The 12,020-nt window shown below is 40.1% G+C and overlaps 1 protein-coding gene across 1 annotated transcript in view; it reads right to left on the reverse strand.

Annotated features, from left to right (window-relative positions):
• Positions 1-12,020, reverse strand: part of LOC106922638 (growth factor receptor-bound protein 10-like) — a 56,817-nt gene that overhangs the window by 12,316 nt on the left and 32,481 nt on the right. The window contains exons 6-10 of the mRNA XM_088010105.1: positions 10,863-11,019; positions 4,660-4,775; positions 2,381-2,455; positions 756-893; positions 537-647 (exon numbers count right to left, since the gene is read on the reverse strand). Coding sequence (XP_087866231.1) covers positions 537-647; positions 756-893; positions 2,381-2,455; positions 4,660-4,775; positions 10,863-11,019 — 597 coding nt within the window. The remainder of the gene's footprint in view (positions 1-536; positions 648-755; positions 894-2,380; positions 2,456-4,659; positions 4,776-10,862; positions 11,020-12,020) is intronic.

The following is a 12,020-nucleotide window of genomic DNA, read 5'->3' on the forward strand; positions in this document are numbered from 1 at the left end:
GGTTACAAAGTGTTATACTGCGATTGAAGATGTATTTATTTACACATCTTCAGCCTTTTCATAGCTTTTCATTATCCATGACCAAAAAAAACTCAGTCAAATGGTGAAAAAATGGAAATATTTCTTCTTTAATGCAACCTTTGCATCCCCCAGCCCCCATCAAGTGTAAAAAGAGAGCTGAAAGGTTTAGAGGGGGGCGACTTGCTCTACCATCCAGAGCTTATCCCACTAGGCTTATCCCAGATCAGCAGGTGACCCACCACAGATAACGCGTGGAGCAGAGACTGTGTTTAACCCCCTGGTGGGCGGCGTTAACCCTCGTGTCCTCTGACACAGATACACACATGATACCCTGCGAGCAAAGAGGGAGCAGAGTCTCTTATTATGAAGAGGTGGCATTAAAGGCCACAAGTTGGCCCCTAAACTGGGACGTCTCAGTGATGAAGAAATGGCTCAGATCGCTAAACCAGACGACACAAATCTCTGTTCTCTCAGGGAGAAGTCGCTTAGGATGGCAGGAAACACGCAGGTTGTACCTTAATGCAGAACTGGAAGTCTGCAGGGGCGTTGTGAAGCTTCCTCCCAGTGATGATGGTGTAAATGTTACTGTCCTCCAGATCTGAGAGCAGCTGCAGATGTCTGGGTTCCTGTGGGCAGAAAGAAAACAGATTATAGATTATAAATGGAAAAAAAAGTTGGTACACCATCTTATCAGTTGAGGATTAAAAAAACAACAAAAAAAGCATATTTCTCACCTTGGATGTTCCTTTAGTTGAGTAGTAAAGGCCTGAGCGTCGCAGGAACATGTAGAGCTTCTTCCAGGACTTTCTTCCTGGCTCCTTCACATACAGGTAGCCCTGGATCTCAGGACAGCTGCTGGAGTTCAGAAAATTCTAGAAATAAAACATTAAAAGCAAAATTACATCAAACAAGAACGGTATGGATGGACTACGTACATGATTAAATGAAGAAAAAGAATCAAAAAGGCTCCTGTCCATTTTTGTCTCGATGCATTATACTTTTATTTTACTTTTCAACTTGAAGAACATAAATCTATGCCCATCAAGCTTGATGCTCTTTTTGTGTTGCTGATCTACAGCAGAAGTAATTTTGCTATAATTGTGACATTCATTTCCACGGGTTTTTAGCTTGAAATGCCTTTTGTCTGGTTTGCTGTTAGGATTTAACTTCCTCGTTTACAGAGTCTTTCAAAAATGTTTATTCCTCTTTTCATATTTTACATGAGAGATTCCATCGACAGTCCGTCCATTCGCTGTGCACTCCTCAAATCTGGCTTTAATGGAGGAGCGGCAACAAGAAAGCTTTTGTTGAAACTAATTTGTTACAAGTTGTGTTTGCTTCCAGCCATGAAATTTAACATGAAAATTTAACTTTTCAATTTTATCTTGAAATAAGACAGAACTAACTTACAAGTGACTTTTCAGCAAGACGTAGTAGCTTGTTTAAAATCAATAATCTCTTAATATTGATGAAAAAGTACTTGGTCCACTGGCAGACTGTTTCACTTAGGAACATTTTTTACAAGCCTTGCCAAGATATTTGCACTAATAAATGTAGAAACTGCAAAAGACTTGAAACTGGGGGCAAAGGTCAACAACCCCAAGTACAAATCCAGAGATCAAATCGTATATAATCGCATGCTTGCATATTTTTGCACCGCAAAAACCCAAAATTGTACCAAGTATTTTTGGTCTGGTTTCTTGTAGAAGACATTTTTCTCACATTACAAGTTAGGTATAAGATAGGTAGGCAGATTATTTCACTTATATTTAGAACTTTTTCATCAGTATTAAGGAATTATTGATATAAAACAAGCTCTTATATCTTGCTGAATAGTTACTTGTAATTTAGTTTTGTCTTATTTCAAGTGTACTAAGATATTTGAACTAGAAACCTGACCAGAATTACTTTGTTAAATTTTGTGTTTTTGTAGTCTGATAAAATGGCCTAGTCAAAGTCCAGGCCTAATTTCAATTCAGAATTTATGGAAAGACTTCAAATTAGATGCTCAAGGATGCTTTTTATCAAATTTGAGCTTCAGCCATTTGCAACACAAATACAAATGTGTGAAACACTTTTCAGATTCTTACAGCGTTTAAAGACACGCATCACTTTTGTTCATAAATTGGCCACTTCTTCACAAATATGCATTTCCTTGTGCTGGTCTGACACTTAAAACCACAGACAACATACATTTCTTTAGAGTTAGGGATTGAAACGTGGCAAAAGGAGAATCGTTCAAGAGGTACGAATACTTTCGCAAAGCAATCTGTGCATCCGATGAGATGCAAGTGATATTTACAGAGAATCTTTAGGACGTTAAATTAGTTTTTAACTTTTTAGCAGGTAGCTTTCTCACCTGTAAGAGCTGTGACTGAGGGATCGAACAGTCAGACTCATGACACAAAGCCACCATATGCTCTGGAAAAAAGTTCTGGATGGGAAAGAAGCACACAAACCAACACGCTGACAATGGCTGTCAGAGAAAGGGACAAAGAAAGACACAGTCACCTGAAACCACTTAGAGCATGCAAGAGCTAAGAGAGGATAGCATCTCTTTTTACAGAATAGATCTATGCGAGTGTGTGTGTGTGTGTGTTTGCGTGTGCATGTGTGTGTGTAATGGGTATGAGGGCTCAAACGCTAAGTGGTGGGAAGTGAAAGAGGGCACTCCAGCCTTGCAGTAGATGCAGTATGATCTCACCCACTGATGTAATCCCCTTTAGCCAGCAGCGCCACTCTTAGCGTGATTGACAGGCTGCAGCCAGCACTCTGCTGTTTTACTGGGCTCATTACCACAGGGCTGAGATCACCTGCTGGCTCTGACACACACCTAAATCATCCCGGCAGTAATGTCATTCTATACAGCTGCAGAGAGCCCCCAGCTGAGTTCGCATCACCAGATGCCATGCAGGGCAGCTAACACGGCCTGGCTGGCTGGCACCGGGTTACTGAGACATGAAGGACCGCATATCAAGCTGCTGCGATACTCGAGCTAACAAAAAATATAAAAACAAAGTTTGAAAATCATTTTTGCAAAGGTGCAAACAGGCATTATCCAGCTTATTAAAGTTTCTCCTCATTTTTTAGTGATTTCAGGCTGCATCGCTAGCTAACAAACAAACACTGTGCAGCTTTGATTTACTGGATCTTATTCAATAACTCTGATTCTTTTGCTTCTTTACAGCAAATATCCACCCAGCTTACCTCCTAAATGAACTCTTTTAATACTCAACATATTAAAAGAGTTTCTTTTAATATGTTGAGTAGTTTTGTTCATCAGGAGAAAAACCCAGTGAGAACTTAACATGTTTCAGAGTCACTGTGTTGTTAATATTCCCAACCTTCCAGCTAAACATTTGCAATAGCTACTTATTTTTTTCTTATATTTGCAGATAATGGCCAAATATTTGCTTACTTGCAATTTTTTTTGTCATCCCAATTAAATGTTTCAGATCAAAACGGTGTTAGGATGAGACAAAGATTGCATGAGTAAATGCAAAAAAACCCAACAAAAATACAGCCTGGTTTCATTTGAGACTGGTTTCAAATGATGGTAAATGGCCTTTACCTGTAATGAAAATGTATTTATTGTGGGAAAAAAAATCCAGAAAACTAGTCCCAATCTTAGTCATAAGTTAAGCTCCTTAAAAACTTTGTTCCATTTCCAAAACACAACCAGCCAGATCTGTATAATCAATAAATCCCATTAATCTAACCCATCCTGGCTGTTCTAATACATTTTAGTGTGAAATTAATTTGATTTGTCAAATTAAACTGAGTTAGCTCTGTCTCCAAGTTGAACTGCAGCAAATTAAGTCATAAAATGAAAGTTTTGTTTAAGAAATATCGTCCCTTTTGTTTCTTTCCTGAATATTCAAGCCCAAATATTTTAAGTGACGAGTTATTTTGAAGTATTCCATGAAATAAGCAGCCTTATGGGTTATCATAAGTATGCAACTTTAATTACTTTTGAAATTATTTAAACTTCACTGTTTAATAAATTTTAAAAAGTTGAATAAAAACTTGAGAAGTGCTTTAAGTAAAATAACAAAAAATTTATTCCTCTTTAGATGAAAAAAAGTCACATTATTAGCATTTCAAATTTAAAGCAGAAATTTCACAGTAAGTAAAAGAAGATTAATGTGGATCTTCACAGCAGTGGATAAAGCACAGAAATGCTCCGTCTGTGGGCAGCATGAGGGAATCTTTGCCCCAGCTCAGTGTCTAAACGATGGCTAAATGTTTACTGCTAGTTAACTGTTTGCCTCCTGACATACTGACCTAAAGATGGTGAAACATTACACCAAACATGTGAGCATTGATTTATCGTCATCAATGCGCTTGTAACATGATAGCAGCAGCGTGTGCTGAAACACAGGATCACAGAGCAGATCCTCTGGACTGAGTCAAGGAGAAAACAAAATGTGAAAACGTGATCATCTTGTTACATTTAAGGTGAAAACAAAATAATTATCCCTTAGCTGTGTGTACCCAAAACTACCAAGGGGGGAAAAATAATAACTGGAGAGACTCTGCTGTCTGTGTGTGTGCGTGTGTGTGTGTTTGTGAGAAAGGAGCTGCGTGCTAAGAGCAAGCAGTCACAGAGAGGTCAAATCAGGGATGCAAGAAACTCACGAGTGGGTTCCTGAAGAATTCATATTTGGCATAGTTCTTCCTGAAGAGGAATTTGCTGTCGCTGCTCATGGAGGCCTGCACCTGAACCACCAGCTCGTGGTCCTCCACACACCTCTCTGTGAGAACAAGAGATGGGCAGAGTTAGCACCGCGTCACGCATCGGTGAGGAAAACCTATTTCACGTGTAGCAGCGACACTCATATGGTCTTATAACTTCAAATGTTGAATTATGTGGAACGTTTTAGTCAGATATGTAGATGGAAATAATGTTGCCCCATTTGGCGCCGTTATATTGAAATCAAATCAAATTTTATTCGCATAGCGCATTTTAGCAACAAGGCAGTTCAACGTGCTTCACATCATAAAAACACAAAATCAACTATTGAAATATAAAATGTTTCCAAGTGTCGTCATCACACATCAAAATGTTGGTTAGCGTTTCATTTATTGTTGTACAAAAGCACCTCTAAGCAGGTGGGTTTTTAATCCAAAAGGAACTCAGTGTTTCGACTGTTTCACAATTTTCCGTAAGTTTGTTCCAGATATGTATTTAGTTATAAGCAGTGCCAATTCTGTTATTTGGAGCAGGAGGTTTAATTTTGGCCCCGTCTAGCCAGAACACCTTGCACATATTTGCCGTGTCCTCTATTCGTCTATTGGCATCTCTTCTTCAGTAAATTTATCCCTACATTAACTTAAAATTTTCATTTAAAAACCATATATCAATTTCCCTCCCACTTCACAATCAGGCACATTTTGTTTGGTCTATCATATAAAATCCCAGGAAAACACACAAATGCTAATGGTTATTGTGTTAATTTAATTGCCGAAAGGGCTTTGGCAGTTTTTGCCAAGAACTGAACAAAAAAGCCAGAATGACTAATGCTGAGATGAAACTATTTGACATTTTTTGTCAACCAATAAAAATGCAGCAAAAATGTTCCAGGGAGATTAAATATAATTACAAGTTTTAGTCAAGTGGGAAGGAGGGAAAGGTTTGAAAGCCAATGAGAATGGGAAGAAGTGAAATGATTATATTGTATGATAGCAGAAGAGACACTTGCTGTAACAATGTTAATATTCCAATAGTGCATTTTATGATAATTTCATTTTGAAATGATACATGTGAACTTGGAAGGCTGAGATTGCGCTATTGGCACTGCTTCCACCATTGTTAATTTGATGAATCATGTGTGTACTGTGCTTAAATACACACCCCAGGTTTTGGCCATTTCAGAATTGGGAAAAAAGGTAAAAGTAATTAAAGATGCATTATATAACAAGCAATGAAAAATAGCAATTAATTTGTGCCTCTGGGTATTGTAAAATTAACTTTTATTTCTTCCACCCTCGAGAAAATATTTCAGCAAGGTTTCAAGAAATTATTTTCCATAAAGACCCAAGAGGTCGTAAAAAAGCGTGCCTCTTGGGTAAATTTACAATCAATTTAATCGAGGAGTTCTTGACTAAGGCCCTGTTTACACGGAACCGCTCTTCAGTTAAGCCGAAACATATTTTTGTTGCCATCCAGCCACTCGTTTCTGTCATAGACATAATATAAGAGTAGGCCCCGCATTGGCCGGTCCGGCGCAGGAAATACGGCGGCCATCTTGGAGCGGTATACCCTCCTACTTTGCTCAACCAAAACAGCAGAAGATGCCTCAGCAGTGAGGGATATTGTTATTCAGATCTATGGATTATTGATGTGACGGCTCCACAGACAACATTTCACAAGTAAGATGGACATATTATTGTGTATATATTGTGATTAGAATATTACTGTACTGTATTTATGTCCACCTGTGAGATACCAGCTAATATTAGCTACAGTGCTTGGTGTAATACGGGTTCAGCCCCGCTATGAAGGCTAACTGAGATTCTGTAAATCTAAAAAAATTAATTATTCTCCAACATTGACTTAGATTATCTGACACAAGGGCCTATATTAGAAATGAAACAATATAACACATATTATACAACTTATATTATGTGTTATAACATTCACCAACAAAGTTTACACAGGTGGTAAAGACTATTATTTATATTCTTTCACTCTGTCAAAAGTAAGATACATCCTAAATCTTCCGTTTTTGTTTTGAAAGTTTCCTAAAGACACGATGTGAGGAAGAAGAGGGAGATATCTATAAAGAGAGACGGATTCACTGCAGCACGGATGAATCTCGCATCGGATTTTGGACTCGTCAGCTGAAAAATATATATATAATTCACTATTAATCATTATTTATTTGTGCCATTATTAATCTTTATTTATTAGTGTTTGTATAGTTATATAAATATATATTGATATTACTAAATAATTTATTAAATAAATTATGAACGGCTGTGTGTTTTGTAATATGCTCTTCATACATTGATATAAGAATATTCCATTCCTATTCTATTGTTATAGCCACTAAGCATATTTAAATATGATGAACTATGTATTAAAAACACTTAAAAAATACAATTGTTTATAAATGCTGCTTTGACAGATGTTTGAATATGGTTTCCAGTAACAAAAAAGTGTGTTATGATCGATTTAATGCGCTGATACGTCATTGTGCCTGCTAAACACATAACGCTGAGTGGAGTGGAGTACCGCTCCAAGATGGCCGCCCTAAATCTCGTCAGCGACAATAGGCGAGAGCGGTCCATGAGGCGTCTATCCTTATATTATGTCAATGGTTTCTGTCACAACCCCCGCGGAGGTTGCGACAGAGAGCGCACATGCGTAGATCGCACGGCTGCAGGGTTTAGTCTGTACATTCAGGGTCTGATAGCAACAAAAAAAATAACGGCGGACAACTTTATACAGTGTTATACTACTTATACCTGTTCAGTTTAGCGCAATTTCTGATGAGAAATATATGTGCTAAATGAGCACTTCCTCCATAGGAGACAGAGACGGTGGAAGCTAGTGAGGTGGAAGCTAAAGCTCAAGAGCGCATGCTACAGTCACAGCGCCATCTAGCGGACTGGCATGACAACTACAGCTGGCTGAGAGCGTCTTCCCAATCAACATCCGAAAATACTGTTAGTTTCAGGGCCTAAAACTAAAATTATCACTCATTACTGAAATTGTGACAAAAGTTGTGAGAAAAACACATTTGACTAAACCTTTACTAAAATGTGCAACATTGTGTAGTTGTATTATAACAACATGGGAAAATATTCAAAGCCTACTAATATTTGTGCAAGGCAATTTAGTTTCACTCCTGATGTCACACTTTGTAATTTCATCAGAGATGTAGCGTTTTAACCCAAAAATTTATCAACTAAGGCCGATTTTGAACGCATTACAAAAATGTGTCAAATTTCGACAGAACATGTGTTGACATCCCCTCTATTCTTCAAGCAGGCACACCCGTTCGCAACAACCCACCATAGAGTAAAACCCAGTCAGAAATGCTAACCTGACTTAGCCACACCAGTCCCAGAGCACCAGTGTTCAGATTAACTGTCCTTTTTTTCCTCCATTCACGCCATCAGCAGGGGTGCTTTGCCTCTATATTTATCATCACATCCCCAGTTCAACTCTTGCATACAATGACACAGCAAGAAAAATCGCCTGTTACTATGAGACGAGTGAAGGAGGAGGAGGAGGGAGGGAGTGAGAGGGGGTTCTGAGATGTTGAATGAGGAGGGGCTGTGAAAAAAAGCAGAGGCACTGTGAGGCAGGCAGGGAGGAGGTGAAGGTGGAGAGGAGAAGTGGTGTGAGATGGAGGAGGAGGAGGAAGTGAGGATGAGGGGGGCCTTGCAGAAAGGATGATGTCATGTATTTAGGCTGATTGCTGAGAGCAGCAAAGCCATAAGCAAAGTACAAGCCACAAATACACAAGCACACATTAAGAGCCTGACCTGCCCACTCACTGCTCTCCTTTCCTCCGTCTGTCTACGACTATTCCTGAACAATGACGGTTAAAGGTTACACCATTATTCTACAGCTCATTTTTTAAAAATCACGTTGAAATCACTCAAGCTTTAATAAAACTAAGGTTTTATTTTACTTTTTGTTTTGTGAAAATGTGGTCGCCGTTTGTGCTAAAAACAGCTCTGTGGCTGCGCGACAGGGGTGGAAATGTCTGGACTCCGGTTGTGTGCGCGTTCACAGGCGTGCTGGCTACAAGCAGGGGAATTTGGGAATTTCCTGTGCAAGGTTAACGGGAGATTGATTGGCCAGGACAGCTAGGGGCTCGTCCGACGGTGAGCCGCCATTGGCCCGTCGAGGTTCTGGTATGACGCTTTAAGTCCAGGCCTCTCGCCCCGTCCAAATCCTCTCCCCCCCTACACCTCCTAAACACCTCCTCTTTCTTTCTGTCTCCTGCTTTTTCTTCATCTCTCTCTCTTTCGTTCTTCGCCCCCCCTCTTCCTCGCTCTCTGCAACTCACATTCCATCTCTTCAGTGTACTTTTTTTTTTTTCCAGAAACACAGCTCAAGCAGGAAAACGCACAAAGCGATTCTTTGACTCTATAAATACGATGCTGGTAAGAGGACAAAGAAAGATTCAGTTAAGAAAAAAAAAAAGAAATTAATAAAGCTTCAAAGGGAGACCCAGCAAAAAAAGTGAGGAGGAAAAACGGCTCTTTCTTCTCTCCTTTTCCCCTTTCCAGCCCCCCTTGAGTAAATTATTTTGGGAGGGTGCAGGGATTGTAAGTAGAACATGGAAAACGGATAATCCTGCAACTGCCACACCTCCCTCGTCAGGAGATGCAGGCGTACGCGCGTTCAGCCCATGCTAGGGAGCACCGGCTTCAACGCCCTGCCCAAACAAGCTTATTATGCACATCCACACTGCAATCTGCAACTTCAAGGGTTTAAGGTTGAAATGCACAGACAAACCGCCATCACCTCTCTTACTCAGTTAGCCATTTTCAGTTTTAGCAAGCCGTTTAGAAATGACGCCGGAGACAGAGCAAAAGCTGCAAGAAGCTTTTAGAAAGGAAACTGTTTTCTAGAGACGCCCACTCTGCAAAAACAAATCTTGGCAAGTATTTTTTGTCTGTTTCTAGTGGAAATATATTAGTACACTTGAAATAAGACATACCTAACTTACAAGTAACTTTTCAGTGAGATATAGGAGCTTGTTTTAAGTCAATAATTCCTTGCTATTGATAAAAGTACTTATTTTGCTGGCAGATTATTTCACTTAGATGGGAAAAATGTCTTTTTATAAGTAAAATAGTACTTTTTCATCAACATTATTCACTTAAATCTGGCTCCTATATCTTGCTGAAAAGTTACTTGTAAGTTAGTTTTGGTTTATTTTAATGCATAAAGATATTTGAACTAGAAGCTTGGTCAAAAACTCTTGGTAAGACACTTAAAGCAAATAGGCCATTTTTCCAACTACCCTCTTTAACATCTTTAAAACATGACAAGCCGTCTCATTTGGCTTTGTGATCTTGATCACAAAGATGCAGATCAGGTGGAAGAAAAAACCCAAAACATCCAAGATGTCAATTTTATCATCGGAGAGAAGCACCTGAAATCCTATTCTGCCGTCAAATACTGCACCCGAGCAGTCCTTTCAAAGTGTGATATTGTACACACTGACACTGCGATCACAACTGCAACTCAACATATTGTGTAGCTCTAGTTGCAATGCAGCACAGTCACTAAAATACACACAAAAAAACAAAACAAAAGGAGGAGCATGTGATGGTACGTCTAATGAGCTTGGAGGTTGAGGATTAGGTTACAGGTGGGGCTAGTACATGGTCTTTTCATAAATAGTTACATATGAATTTATTTGGAGACATAACATACAGAGTTTCCAACACATCCATTCATTTAAAATCTCAGGGTTTCACTCCTTTGCGCCACTGAAGCCCCTGCTAAACTCCGGCACACCCCAGATAGAGTCCATCTACACGTCTCTGGAGAGGCACCAAAAGACCCACAAGCACAGAAAAGATCCGCTGTAGGCAAATAAACACGGCTATAGTGGAAAATTATTCCCGTTTAATCTGGTTTATATGCTTTTAACTGCGTATATCGGCGCTTTTGTACACCATTAAGTCCGATAAAAGTAGCCGACATCAATACCCGACAATGAAAATCGCTTTAAATCTGATCGCAATAATCTGAATCCATGCAAAATGTAAAGAAGGATTAAAGTTTGACTTCTATAGAGGCAAAAATTTGCTATTTGCCCTGTAGGTGCCTCGGTGCATCAGAGCCACGCTGGGACGAGTTCCCCTACCGAGACCGAGGACGGGGTGGTGCTCCACCAGTGTCCAGGCGTTGTCGTCCACGCAGTGGCTCTTGTAGACCAGCAGCTGACACACGTCTCTCGCCGTCATGTCGGCTGGAATCTCCACCACTTTGCCGGCGCCATCCTCACTCCAAACCTTCACGATCTGAAGAGACACACAGCACAAATGAGCACGAGAACAGTGGAGGTCATGTTTTCCACAAGCAGGAGAAAGAGAGAGAAGAGAAAAAGAAGAAAAAAATAAATAAAAAAAAGAGTGGTGCACGGTGCGTCCCGAGTTGCTCCCAGGAATTAGATTATGTGGAGAAAATAATAATTAAACAGCAGTGTCTAAATTTACCTCCATAACCAGGTCCACCCTTAAAAAAGGCTGTGTTCACATGATTCTGTCACTCGAACATGAAGTGGGCTTTTAAAAAAACAAAAAAACAGAAGGATGACGTCCAGGAAAGGCTGGCCTGCCCCTGCGCCTTCAGTTCAGCCCTTTTTGTTCACAACACAACCAAACTTTGTCCAACACCAACAAATACGCATCTGAACCTCCGCAAAAATTAAAAAAAAAAAATCCCAGACACAAGAAACGGACACCTTCGGATAAGTCTACACAAAAGAAAATGCAGAAAAAAGAAGATCCTTCTTTTAAAAAATCCCACACTCGCACTTCGAGATTGAAATAAGTCGGTGAGTTTGTAACGTGTTGAATTTTGTCATTAAAAATGTCACCGCTTGGAGCTGCGAGCGGGTCGGGTTTAAAGCAGGAGAACCTCCCATTGTTGCGCCATTTTGAACCATTCCAGCCCAGTGCCCAAAGCGACATTTAAACCGGGTGTAATGTTGCCCTCATTCGAGTGCGCTGCTGCACAGATAACCCTCGCACAGGACTCTCTCTCACCAAGGGGGGAACTGACATCAGAAAGTGTCTGCAAACCACAGAAATACGCCGAGACGCCCGGAGAACCTCATAAGTGTGCGTGTTTGTGTGTTTTTCGCCCCTCGTCGAAGCAGAAATATTTTTCTGCAACTAAAAAACCGCTGCTTTAGATGACATGAAACAAGACAGAAAAACCGGTGATGGCCAAGGGGGCTGGACAGGAGGAGGAGGAGAGAGGGAGGGAGCGAAGGAGAGAGGGAGGGGGCGGAAAATGA

This window comes from Poecilia mexicana, unplaced genomic scaffold (genome assembly GCF_051168715.1).
Source record: "Poecilia mexicana isolate PSO_F unplaced genomic scaffold, ASM5116871v1 scaffold_11, whole genome shotgun sequence".
NCBI classification, from domain to species: domain Eukaryota; kingdom Metazoa; phylum Chordata; class Actinopteri; order Cyprinodontiformes; family Poeciliidae; genus Poecilia; species Poecilia mexicana.